Consider the following 13880-nt stretch of genomic DNA (forward strand, 5'->3'; position numbering starts at 1 on the left):
TCTGATATTTAACACACACAAAAAAGACATGCAAGATTCTAGTATCGTCTAGAATTTCAGATCCTAGGCTGAGATTTCCAGCCTGACAATTATGAAAAAAAATTTTTATCTTTGTTTCTAACCTGAGTACATTTAATCTGGAATCACGGCAAGATAATAAATGTAGAGCCGCACTTTATTCTCCCCTGTTTATGAACTCATCTTCGGTGTCTTGGCCGCTGAGCCTTGCCACTGGCCAAATGAAAGGAATGCAGGGACTAGGCTGTTGTGTAGACTGAACTAGCCTGGTCCACGCTACCCTGGGTTCAGGTCTGGCTCCTATTGGGAGGTTCTATGGGGTATAACGGGGTGGACCTAACATAGCTCTCCAAGTCCACTGATCACACTCATCCCCAGGGTATCACCGGTCCAGCACTGGATGTGAAATCTCTGACCCACACCCCTAGCCTACAGAGTTCACAGCTGCTCTGAGTTCTGTATTTCACCAATCAAGGGAGTTACGAAGAGACAACGGAGTTTATAATTCCCATGAAGCCTGAAATGTTTGCTGTATGGCAGATCCAGCTCCTTTAGCCTGGTGAGCACCAGGGTTATCATCTGAGCGAGCACTGCACATTTACAAGCTCCACCGGCCCAGCCAGCCCCTTTGAGGGAGCCCTAATCCCCATCAGCCCATCCAGGAATTTCATAGTAGTAGTGAAAAGAACAGGGGGACTTGTGGCACCTTAGAGACTAACCCATTTATTTGAGCATGAGCTTTCGTGAGCTACAGCCCACTTCATCGGATGCGTACTGCGGAAGTGAAGAAACAGATAGATAGAGCCAGAAGAGTTCCCAGAAATCACCCACCACAGTAGTAGTGATCCCTACCAGCCCAGCCCGGCTTTTCATGGGAGCCGTGATACCCCAGCAAGTCATTTCTTTGTGAGCTGGGATTCCCACAGGCAAAGCCAGGCCTTTCGCAGGAGCTGTGATCCCCACCAGACCAGCCAGGTACTTTGTGGGAGCTCTGATTCCCAAGAGCCAAGGAGGTCATCTAGTGCAACCCCCTGCTCAAAGCAGGACCAATCCCCAAATTTTGCCCCAGATCCCTAAATGGCCCCCCCTCCAGGATTGAACCCACAACCCTGGGTTTAGCAGGCCAATGCTCAAACCACTGAGCTATCCCTCCCCCCTGTTATCCCACCACTGAAGCCAGGCTTTGTGCGAGCTGGGGATCCACAACAGCCCTGCCACAGATGTCACAAGAGCCGTGATCCTCACCGCCCCAGCCAGGCATTTCACGGAAGCTACCATCCCCAGCGTCTTCTGCAGCATGGGGTGTGAGTCACTTGCCACGATTATCTGGGCATACCTCTCATCAGCATTTCCCTGCTGCTGCACGGGCATCAGCCACTGGTGCCCCTGGGTCCCTCCTGTTCTCTGGCTGGGGCACAGAATGGCTCAGGCTCCCGGGGTATCCCTGTGGTTGACGGGTTACTGTGCGGTGCTGGGTGATGTCGGTGGCCTGTGCAACACATGAGGTCAGACCCAGATGATCTGCTGCTCCCTTGTGGCCGGAAACCCCGACGACTGTAAGGGAAGAGGAGGGAGAAGCAAGAGGCTGGCGGCTTGAGAGGTGATGGGGAGGGAAGGGAGACCAGCAGGGTGGTTCGGGGGAGCAGGGGAGGGGAGGGGAAGGAATCAGCTGGGAAGGGGAGAGGAGAGAAGGGATAATGGTGGGTCCCCAAAAAGTCAAACTTCAGGTGGGTTGGCGGGTTGCCCTCGGGAAAAGTTTGGGGCTGATTGCTTTGCCCACAAGGCTGACCGTGATACGGTAGGTGCCCTGCCTGCCTTCTCCTCTGGGTGCTGGGGGTGGAGTGAGGCCGGTGCCTCCCTCATTCTCAGCAGAAATGACTTTGGCACCTAAGCCGGCTAGTTCCCAGTCTGTGGATCAGAAGCAGAGATCCACCGCTTTCTGGCAGAGGGTTGGGCTTAGTATTTCCCAGTCGCATGACAGGTTTTGTGGATCCCATTCCAAGGTGCCAATTTCTCCCCAATCGCGGTATAGGAGCCTCAGGGCCGATCTCTCTGGGGGCACAGTTCTCTGTTCGCAACCAGACACAGACCTGAATCAGAATCTCTGTCAGCTACATGAGGCAGAGTTTCTGGTAAAAAAAATAGCTATTTTTCTCCAGCTATCTCGTGTTCAGCACGGGTTTCATTTTATGCTCCTTTGCAGCACCTACAAAGGGTTAGTTCAACAAAAACACTGCTTCTATTTCCTCCATATTTGCATAGTTAGGGACAACATTTGACCAATCAAAATATTAGCTAGGAGATATCTTCAGGCGTAACCTCCAGTGGGGCCTGGCTTGTAACTTCAATGGGAACCAAATGCATCAGCATATTACAAAACTCCAAGCCACATCTGGTGGTACTTTCTTCTCAAGGCACCTGAGATAATATAGGCCTAATGAACTGAACAATGTCGTGACCACATGCAGTTCCTTCAGTAAGTTGTAGAATTTGGAGTGGGTTGTTCAGCATTTCATAGTGGAGAATTAAAAACACAAATGTTTCCTTGGTAGCATGGAGTATTCTTGGCGTATTCTTCTGTGTTGAGTGAACTGCATTAGAATTCCCTGCATGTCATCATGGAGGGGTGGTGGAAAAGCAAGAATAAAATAAATGACTATTTTTTACCAGATAGCCATTTGTCTCAAAGTCCCCAATAAATCTGAGCTGCATTCCCTCAAACTAAACTAAACTAGTGTCCCATTATGTAACCAAATGATCTTTAGGAAAGCGAGAAAAATCCACAACACTGAGAGGAATAAGACACTTTCAGTTTTATATAAAATAAAATTCCAGAGCAGATTATATCTGATGACTCACAATCAGGACACGATATGTTCAAATGTGCTTTGTTCAGAACTCTTTCCATATTGTCGAGTCATGTTATTTAGTAAAATTTTAGCATTATCATAGTGTGTGTGTGTGTGTGTGGGGGGGAGGACAGCCAAATTTCTAATCTGCAAACAATCCATACTCAGCAGGAAAAAGCCTAGAAGCTGCTTTGCAAAAGGATGGAGACCGGCATTTAAACTCATTATGATCAATCTATGTTTTGGATACATTCAGATTCCTCTTCCGGGGGTCTGGGACACTTTCCTCTCCAGTTCTGATGAGTCTGATTTAGGATCAAGGAAATCAAAGAGTGACTCCCAGGCAAAGTGAGCTGAGAACACTTCATCACGTGACCCTTTGGGAGGCGGAGAGTGTGAAGGTGGAAAAGATAAATTCTACATTGCTCGGTCAGAGAGTAACTCTGATGGGATGAAGGGGAATCAGGGAATCCCCCCCCGACTCACGCCATCTCCTTCAGCATCACAGAAGCTGAATTAACACTTTCCCCCCACCCAGGCTCCTTGTTATAGTTACATATATTTTAAATGAGGATAAGGGTACCAAACATAACTGCTATTCATCCCAACTCAGAGCAATGTGAGAACTACTGGGAACAAGACGATTGGTCCCCAAAGAGGGGACTCGGTGACTTTAACAATTGCTTTGCAGTGGGAGGAGTATAAATGTGATGCTTAAAGTTTGTTGAGATTTGTAAAATGTCAGAGGTTAGGTCAGGTCATGAGGAAATGTTTCCTATAACCTGGGCATCTAGACATGGGTCAAGTCTTTCCTGCAAGAATAGTTGAGCTAGCTAACGCCTCGAAAATCACAGTGGAAATTAATATTTTACCTCAATGTGGCTAGCTGAGATAACCCCAGTTCCCCCATCTGTGTCTGAAGGACATTCCTGACAGGCAGGACATACAATCCCATCATTGGTAGAAAGGACCTTGGGCTTCACCCAAAAGAAGGCCTAGCTGCAAAAAGCAGAAGTTGGCAACTCCTCTGGGGGACCTACAGGACCACGGTGAAGCAAATGGTGCAAACAGCCTTGAAGGTGACTATATGGGAATTAGCAAAAGTATTAAAGAAACAAACAAACAAAAAAACCTTTTGAGAGCCATAGACAAGGTCTTAATTATGCTTATTGCCCTGGCAGATTCTCTGGTGATAAGTAAGGGCTGAGCTCTGAGGGAAGCTTTTCCCGCACTCACAGCATTCATAGGGTCTCTCACCTGTGTGGATCCTCTGATGCGTAATCAGGGCTGAGTTACGTGCGAAGTTTTTCCCGCACTCCCGGCATTCATAGGGTCTCTCTCCGCTGTGGATTCTCTGATGTTGAATCAGGGCTGAGCTGTCAGTGAAGGTTTTCCCGCACTCACGGCATTCATAAGGTCTCTCCCCTCTGTGGATTCTCCGATGTGCAATAAGCGCTGAGCTCTGAGTGAAGCTTTTCCCGCACTCACCGCATTCGTAGGGTCTCTCCCCTGTGTGGATCCTCTGATGCGTAACAAGGACTGATCTCTTAGTGAAGCTTTTCCCGCACTCACTGCATTTATAGGGTCTTTCTCCCGTGTGGACTCTCTGATGTATAAGAAGGTCTGAGCTTTCAGTGAAGCTTTTCCCGCACTCACAGCATTCGTACGGTCTCTCCCCCGCGTGAATTCTTTGATGTCTTATCAGGGCTGAGCTCCGAGGGAAGTTTTTCCCGCATTCACAGCATTCATAGGGTCTCTCTCCCCTGTGAATTCTCTCGTGTATAGTAAGGTTTGAGCTCTGAGTGAAGCTTTTCCCGCACTCACGGCATTCATAGGGTCTCTCCCCTGTGTGGATTCTCTGATGCGTAATCAGGGCTGAGCTGTTAGTGAAGTTTTTCCCGCACTCACAGCATCCGTAAGGTCTCTCCCCTGTGTGGATTCTCTGATGTATCATAAGAGCTGAACTCTGAGCAAAGCGTTTCCCACACTCACAGCATTCATAGGGTCGTTCTCCCGTGTGAATTCTCTCATGATTAATAAAGTCTGAGAATCGACTGAAGTTTTCCCCACTCTCCGTGCCTGTGTTTTTTCTCTCTCCTTTGAGGATCTTCTGCCGGGCTGTGGTTTCCTTGATGTGTTTATGTGTTCCCCGGCAATTAATGGATTTACCCACTTTCTCCCTTGGCTGGTTTCCCTGCTGCCTCTCTGGCCTCTGCTGATGCTCATAAGCTTTTCCCCGCTCAGAACTCCTGGGCACTTTCCCTTTGGATCTTCGTGATAATACCCTGTGCAGTTCCCTTTGTTCAGCATCTTCCTCTTTAGGATTCTGCTCCACATTCCCACTCACCGTCCCCTCACCTGCTGGGAGAGAGAGGGAAACCTCAGAAACAGGAATGGAAAAGAGAGAGCAAACCAAAGTCTGTGCTGGAGAGACAGGAAACATCAGGACCTGAATTTCCCCAAACTCTCCCCCATAGGGAGTCAGGAGACAATCAATTCTGCCTCCACATCCACAAAACTCATGGGAGAAAGGAGGTCAGGGAGGGAGCTACTGCCAGGTGTCAGTCACGAGTGGTATTGGCCGTGAGCATATGACACCTGCTGAAGCCGGAGAGCTCTCAAGGACTTTGTAGGGAATCCCAGCTGTTTCCTTCAGGCACTGGCCATTTTTGAGTTTGTTTAATGATTGCTCACCAGGGTAGGTGCATCTCAGGATCGCTCTTTCCTCCGAGCCCTGGAGGTCCGGGACCCACGGCTTTTCCCCTCGTTCCAGCTGGGAGCTCACATCAGGTCTGGACACTGGAAACCCTGCTGAGGAAGATCAGGTGAATTCATTTGTCACCAAAAACAAAACGAAAAAAGTTTCATTATTTTAATCCCAGCCCATTTTAAAGCAGTAAAATCCAGGGCAGCCCCCGCAGGTGCTCAGAGGCACCAACGTCCCTTGCTCCCAGGGGGTGCTTGACCCCCAACTCCATCCCTTCCCCAAGCCCTTCCCACCCCCTCCCCTGCCTCTCCCTCTCCCTGCTCCACCCCCTCCCGCCCAGCCCCTCCTGCACGCCGCTGAATAGAGTCGGCACCTATGGTCACACACTTTTTATGGGGGATTTAACTACCTCCACCTCTGTCAGGAACACACAACAGGCAGACACTCAACATCAAAGGAGGGAGATGGTAACTCCATGTCCCGGAAAGCGAAGGCTCTGGCCAGAATGGAAGGTCCCCTGCAAATGCTTCTTGCTGACCTTAGAGGCCCAGAGAGAAGGCGAGAGATAGGGAAGCCGGGACTGGAGGAATAGGAGGGAGCAGGGATGACACTGAATGCAAGCTCTCAGGAGCAGTAGATGCCAGGAGAGCACATTTTGAGGCATTAGGGAATCTAGCAAGTCAGGTGTAATGGGGGTGGGGGGTTATGAACATCCCCCAGTGCAGGGAAGCCTGAGGAATTTAGGACCAACAGACTCTAATGCCTCTAGGAAAGGAGAATGTGAAAAATAAGAATCAGCCCATGTGACTTCAGGAGGGATGGACTCAAAGATCCAAGGAGCCTGCTGGGAGGAGAGTTTGTGGCTGCTGCAGATGGGAAGGGACTCTCTGTGTCTCAAGAAGTCTCACTACCAACTTATGTCATCGCCCGGGACACACACAGACACTTGTGCCAGGGAAGGGGTCGCGTTGTGGCTGGGAGGAACATAAGGACTCAGAGATGGTGGCTGGGGTCACAGTGGGTGGGGGAGAGGTGTTTGCATGTGGTGGGGCCGGGGGCAGGCGCTCAGTCACGGAGAGAGAAGAGGAGTGAAAATAATAATTGTTGGGGAAAATCTGTACAACCAAGTGAAAGTGGGATGTAATACGGATGGAGTGCCGGCTCCAAATTAATGTGGCCTGAGCAGGGATAGTATAAACTCACTGGGATTACCCCACCACTCCTGATCCCCCAACGCTCCCCTCCCCTATGTCTCATCCCCTCCCACTTCCATGTAGTCCCATTTCTCCAGACCCCCTTTAATGAGATGGTGCAGCTCTGTAATATTGATGAACACGGGGATATTGGGGTGTTTACTGTCGGAATAACGTGGTTTAGTTTAATGGGGTTGTGACAAAGTGGGGATTTTTTGTAATATTTTTATGAATCCTGCTTGTGCCTCATTTCCCCCTATGTGCTGCATTGCTCCCTAGTGGTTAGAAAAGGGCTGTTTGCTCTCAGGGCAGGTGAAGAGACATAGACATGGGTGTTGCCAAGCTGTCTGTTCCTTAGGTTCCATAAAATCAATGGAGCTTTTAAGAATACACTGGCAGATCCAATTGCCCGGACATGGACACAGAACAAACCAAGAGCAAGGAGGATATGGATTTCCCCCTCTTAGCAGGAAGGCTGTTACCTAACACACTCCTGGATTCAGACCTGACACACTAGTGTAAAAATCTTTGTACAAAGTACGGCTTGGGAAGTATCATTTTGAAAACTCATAATCTGCTGGTTTTTATTGGCCTGATAAAAGGTATGTGGCAACTTTATATGTGAAGTTGTCAGATTTCCCTGTAGGAAAGTTATTACCACACGGTCCAAAAGCCACAGCCCTGCCCAAACTGAGGTTGGCAAACTGGTCTTTCCTAAACAAAGGAATGTGTGCCCTGCTTCATTTGGATTTAAGCAGTAAACAGAGTCATCAAGCAGGAAGGGACACAAAGGAAGCTCAGATAGGTGAGGAAAAAGCAAGGGGAGCATCCTTCCACAGAGGCTTTTTGTCTTCTGGTAGCCAGCTGGAAACATTTTTCAAGTGGCGGGACTGAAACAAGAACCTGAGTTCTTCCTGCACTTAGGAAGGAAGAATCCCATGCACCGCTACAGGCTGGGGACCGACTGACTCGGCAGCATTTCTGCAGAAAAGGACCTGGGGATTACAGTGGACGAGAAGCTGGATATGAGTCAGCAGTGTGCCCTTGTTGCCAAGAAGGCCAATGGCATTTTGGGATGTATTAGTAGGACCGTTGCCAGCAGATCGAGAGAAGTGATTATTCCCCTCTATTCGGCACTGGTGAGGCCACACCTGGAGTATTGTGTCCAGTTTTCGTCCCCCCCCCCCCCCCCCACTACAGAAGGGATGTGGACAAATTGGAGAGAGTCCAGAGGAGGGCAACGAAACTGATTAGAGGGCTGGGGCACATGACTTACGAGGAGAGGCTGAGGGAACTGGGGATTGTTTAGTCTGCGGAAGAGAAGAATGAGGGGGGATTTGATAGCTGCTTTCAACTACCTGAAGGGGGGTTCCAAAGAGGACGGAGCTCGGCTGTTCTCAGTGGTAGCAGATGACAGAACAAGGAGTAATGCTCTCAAGTTGCAGTGGGGGAGGTTTAGATTGGATATTAGGAAACACTATTTCACTAGGAGGGTGGTGAAGCACTGGAATGCGTTACCTAGGGAGGTGGTGGAATCTCCTTTCTTAGAAGTTTATAAGGCCTGGCTTGACAAAGCCCTGGCTGGGATGATTTAGTTGGGGATTGGTCCTGCTTTGAGCAGGGGGTTGGACTAGATGACCTCCTGAGGTCCCTTCCAACCCTGATATTCTATGAACCTTTCTTGGTAACCTATTCCAGGAGTTAATGACTCTTATAGTTGGAAAGTTTTTCCTACTAGCCAACCCAACCCTCCCTTACTGCAGATCAAGCCAATTACTCCTTGTCCTAACCCAGTGGACGTGGAGAACAATTGATCACTCTCCCCCTTTATAACAGTTTTTAACATAGTTGAGAACCATTATCAGGTCTTTTTTCAAGATTAAACATGCCCAGTTCTTTCAACCTTTCCTCATAGGTCACATATGCGGTAGCTTTGTAGGTGTTTGCTTCTGAATGGATATGAGCAGGGCAAGACTGCGTTGGTCAAGGTCGGAGAAACCAATGTTGCAGTAACTGAGGCAGGAGATAATGAGTGCCCTGAAGAAGATTTTCAGCTCTGTGGATGGGTAGGACAGGCCATAGTTTAGGAACATTCAGCAGAAAGAAAATCCAAGATGTGGACCAGGAGTAGGCAACCTCTGGTACACGTGCTAAAGGCGGCAGGCGAGCTGCTTGCCAGTGGCACTCACACTGCCCGGGTCCTGGCCACCAGTCCGGGGGGGGCTCTGCATTTTAGTTTAATTTTAAATGAAGCTTCTTAAACATTTTAAAAACCGTATTTACTTTACATACAGCAATAGTTTAGTTATAGATTATAGACTTATAGAAAGAGACCTTCCAAAAACGTTAACATGTATGACGGGCGTGCGAAACCTTAAACTAGAGTGAATAAATGAAGACTCGCCACACCACTTCATGAGAACATGGAGAGGGGTCTGTGTCAGAGTTACGGGCCCGAGCGACAGGCAGGAGAGTGATGCTTTCCACAACGAAAGAGAAAAAAGAGATGGTGGGATGGCTGGGGGGATTTATTAAGGGCTCTGGTTTAGCCATTTTAGCTGTTGAGTTTGAGCTGGCAGACAGACATTCCAAAGGAGAGGTTAGAGAGACCGGCGGGGATTTTAGTTTGGCCAGAAGGCGCCGGGTCGGGAGTAGAGAGGTAGATCGGAGAGTCACCAGCTGTATTTGTGTTGGTGGATGAGATTATCCAGAGATCAGGCGTAGAGGAAGAACAGAAGGGGACCAAGGACAGTGTAGTACAGAAAGACCCTAAGACCCTCTATCAGAGGCCTGGGGCCTGAAGTAAAGTAGCTCATATAAAGCAAAGTTAGTAAAACTCAGGCTGTGAACAGACATCGGGCTCTGCCTGCTTGCATGGTCACAGAACCTGGCAAGAACAGGGGGCAGAGCCGTCCTTAGGCATACGCAGCATATGCAGCTGCCGGCTGCGGGCAGCCGAAAATTTGGGGCACCCCTGGGTCTTAGTGTCCACCTATTTGCCTCTTCCTATCCCTGTTCTGACCCTCCCTGCAGGCACCCACCACAGCTGGCTGCTGCAGCCTGGTGAGTCTTCCTCCGGAGGGGATCCAGTAACTTAAAAGTGAAAAGAAAAGGAGGATTTGTGGCACCTTAGAGACTAACCAATTTATTTGAGCATAAGCTTTCGTGAGCTAAAACCCACTTCATCGGATGCATACTGTGGAAAATACAGAAGATGTTTTTATACACACAAACCATGGAAAAATGGGTGTTTATCACTACAAAGGGTTTTCTCTCTCCCCACCCCACTCTCCTGCTGGTAATAGCTTATTTAAAGTGATCACTCTCCTCAGACCTTCTTGTTAAACCCTGGATTTGTGCTGGAAATGGCCCACCTTGATTATCATACACATTGTAAGGAGAGAGAGAAAACCCTTTGTAATGATAAACACCCATTTTTTCATGGTTTGTGTGTATAAAAACATCTTCTGTATTTTCCACAGTGTGCATCCGATAAAGTGAGCTGTAGCTCACGAAAGCTTATGCTTAAATAAATTGGTTAGTCTCTAAGGTGCAACAAGTCCTCCTTTTCTTTTTGCGAATACAGACTAACATGGCTGCTACTCTGAAACCTGTTAAAAGTGAAAAAGCCTCCAGCCTGCCAGACCTATTAGCACAACACTGAAACTGTTAAAGAGTCATTCAAGTGGTAAAGAAGTCATTTAACAGGCATTTGCCAACCCCCAGGTATATACTGTCAGTTTCTGAATTTACTGACCAAAACAATTGTACATGACTGTAATATTTACTCAGAACATGTCAGTCTACAGGACCTTAGTTTAAAATTTGCTTTAAAAATATTTCATTAGTGTGTTGGTGAAGATTATAAAATCACATCTCTAAAAAATCCTTGCATAGATATTTAGATGCACAAGCTGAGTATTCATCTTTAGCCTTAAATGCTTGAATCTTCAGCCATATAGTTTTTTAAATAAATCCTTCAAAAGACCCCCCCTATCTAAAATACGCGTGCGAGCCCGGGTTACCATCAGGAATAGGGGCACCAGTTTAATAATAATGCATTGCGCCCCATAAATCCTAAGGGCGGCCCTGAGAACAGGGCTGGTATTGCAAAAACTCACACATTCCTGACCAGTGCTAGGCACAGGACACTGAAGCGAACACATTCCCCGAAGGTAGTGAGTGACCGCTCCTACAGATAAGGTCGGGGTAACAGTGTGACGGATGGAGATGCTTTGATTGACCCAACATGTACCAGGTACGGGGTGGTAGCTAACCACGTCAGAGGGGCAATGCGTAACTTGTTTGTATTGATGTATGATGTGGGGGAGGTTTAGATTGGATATTAGGAAAAACTTTTTCACTAAGAGGGTGGTGAAACACTGGAATGCGTTACCTAGGGAGGTGGTAGAATCTCCTTCCTTAGAGGTTTTTAAGGTCAGGCTTGACAAAGCCCTGGCTGGGATGATTTAACTGGGAATTGGTCCTGCTTTGAGCAGGGGGTTGGATTAGATGACCTTCTGGGGTCCCTTCCAACCCTGATATTCTATGATTCTATGATTCTATGAAATGAAAGCTCAAAGGGAGTATCTCTGTCTAGCCTAAGGAGGAACAGAAAGTCCCACCGTTCACTGAGCTGGTCCATTGTTACGGGGATACATGTATTAATGGTCCGGTAGAGTCTGCGGGATACTGGTACCATGCTTCGTTGACAATAAACCTGGCTGAACGCCTTCGCTACAAACCGGGTCTGTGGTCACTGTGCAGTTCATTGCACAGAGCTGGGATGGCTCACAGACAGAACACACAATCAGCCAATATCTGACAACAGACAGAGCCTGGTAGCCTGGTATGAGGGGTGCTCCTAAGGGCACACTGAAGGAGAGTTTAGACAGGTAGGAGGGGGACCGGGAGGAGACAAGAGACAACAACATTTCAATGGTCAGAGGTGCCAAAGGAGGCTGACAGGCCAAAGAGGATGAGGATGGAGGGCGGGTTCTGAGCTGTGCCTAGGGAGAGGGCATTAGAGTTTGGCAAAGGCAGCCTCAGTAGCTTGCCCCAAATCCCTGCCCTCGTGCATCTGTCCCTTCCCAACTCCACCAGACCCTCCCTGCTCCCTAAAGCAACCCCTCACCAACCCCTTCCCTCTCCCCCTCCTCACAATCCCGCGTTCCCCACTCCCCAGTAACCCAGATCTTCTACGCAATCCTCCCCTACCAACAGCACCACTGCTGGGCCCGCATTGTCCTCATTCCCAGTCTCCTGCTCCCCCAGCCCAACCCATTCCATTGCCAGTTCCCAGATGCACCTGTCCCCGACTCCCTCCCTCCCTCTTCCTTCCTCCCACTGCTCTCAGCCCTCCCCGCTTTACGACACCCTACGAGCAACAGCTCCCCATCATCTTCCCCCTGCTCCCTGCTCTCCCTTCTCCCCAGGACTCCTGGAGAGGAACCTCACAGGGTCTCCTGTCAGCAGATGGTCTCACCTGGCTGTCACACCCTCCCCACCTCTGGGAAGTTAATACAGTGGCAGGCCAGCTCTACTGGAGTTAAGGTTCAATATTACTTTCTCTTTACAGGTCGACTATTTTAATTTCTCTAAAATTCACATGATTACTCCGATAGTCTTGAGATATACCCAAGATCATGGGGGTGGGGGGCAGGGTTATTGGTCCAAAAAAAGGGGTTGATTGCATCAAGAGGTTCCAGAGAGACAGCCCCCCTCAAAGCAGCCGGTTACAAAAAATCATTTCCCTCTTATAACATCTTCTTGCACCTGCCTGGGGCTCATATTATGGTTCTAATGGTCTTCTGACTAATCTCCAAAAACAAGGAGGACTCCTTATGGCACCTTAGAGACTAAATTTATTTGGGCATAAGCTTTCGTGGGCTAAAACCCACTTCATCAGATGCATGGAGTGGAAAATACAGTAGAGAGGTATAAATACACAGCATATGAAAAGATGGGAGTTGCCTTACCAAGTGGGGGGTCAGTGCTAATGAGCCAATTCAATTAAGGTGGAAGTGGGCTATTCTCAACAGTTGACAAGAAGGAGTGGCAATCACCTTTCTAGTGCTAATGAGGCCAATGTAATCAAGGTGGCCCATTTCAAACAGTTAACAAGAAGGTGTGAGTATCAGCAAGGGGAAATTTGTTTTTGTACCATCTACTCCCAGTCTTTATTCAGGCCTAATTTGATGGTGTCCAGTTTGCAAATTAATTCCAGTTCTGCAGTTTCTCGTGGGAGTCTGTTTTTGAAGTTTTTTTTATTGAAGAATTGCCACTTTTAAGTCTGTTATTGAGTGTACAGGGAGATTGAAGTGCTCTCCTACCAGTTTTTGAATGTTATAATTCCTTATGTCAGATTTGTGTGCATTTATTCTTTTGCGTAGAGACTATCCGGTTTGGCCAATGTACATGGCAGAGGGGCATTGCTGGCACATAAGGGGATATATCTGCCACGTACATTGGCCAAACTGGACAGTCTCTACACAAAAGAATAAATGGACACAAAGTGCTGGTCTCAGGCTAAAGGGCTTTCTAGCCTGTGTATGGAAGCTTGATGAACTCCTTGTACTATCTAACAGGGTGAGACACCGTTTGATTCAAATCCTGTGTTGTCTATTAGGCTTCGCTTGTGTTTTGCTAAGTAACCTACTTTGATCTGTTTGCTATCACTTATAATCACTTAAAATCTACCTTTCTGTAGTTAATAAATGTATTGTATATTTTACCTAAAACACTGTGTGTTGTTTGAAGTGCAAAGGGAAAAATCTCAGCTCAGGAAAAAGAGCTGGTGCACATCCACTTTCCTTTGTAGAAGTGGAGGACTGGGTAATAAATTCACACTGGTCAGGTTTTTGACCAGGGCAGGACAGTATAGCTCCGGGGTCCTAGGCTGGGGAGCTGAGTATATTTTAGCTGGAGCCTCTCGACGGTTGGTTCGTGCGGTGGCTGACAGAGCATTCAGTGAACACAGGTGGTCCCTGCCTGTGGATATTGGTGTAAGTGCAAGCTTGGAGGGCTTTGCAGTTTGTCACAAGCTCACAGGGCAAGAGGGAACCCAGATTGGTGTGACAGAGGGCTCAGCTGTATCCCAGTTCCAGGCAGCAC

At 48.1% G+C, this 13880-nt stretch overlaps 1 protein-coding gene across 1 annotated transcript in view; it reads right to left on the reverse strand.

Moving 5' to 3' along the window:
- The window catches only part of LOC140904197 (uncharacterized), a 155352-nt gene that overhangs the window by 129884 nt on the left and 11588 nt on the right, over positions 1-13880 (reverse strand). The window contains exons 4-5 of the mRNA XM_073326554.1: positions 5562-5678; positions 4034-5228 (exon numbers count right to left, since the gene is read on the reverse strand). Of these exons, the coding sequence (XP_073182655.1) occupies positions 4034-5228; positions 5562-5678 (1312 nt within the window). The remainder of the gene's footprint in view (positions 1-4033; positions 5229-5561; positions 5679-13880) is intronic.

The sequence above is a fragment of the Lepidochelys kempii genome, chromosome 28 (assembly GCF_965140265.1).
Source record: "Lepidochelys kempii isolate rLepKem1 chromosome 28, rLepKem1.hap2, whole genome shotgun sequence".
In the NCBI taxonomy this organism is placed as follows: Eukaryota; Metazoa; Chordata; order Testudines; family Cheloniidae; genus Lepidochelys; species Lepidochelys kempii.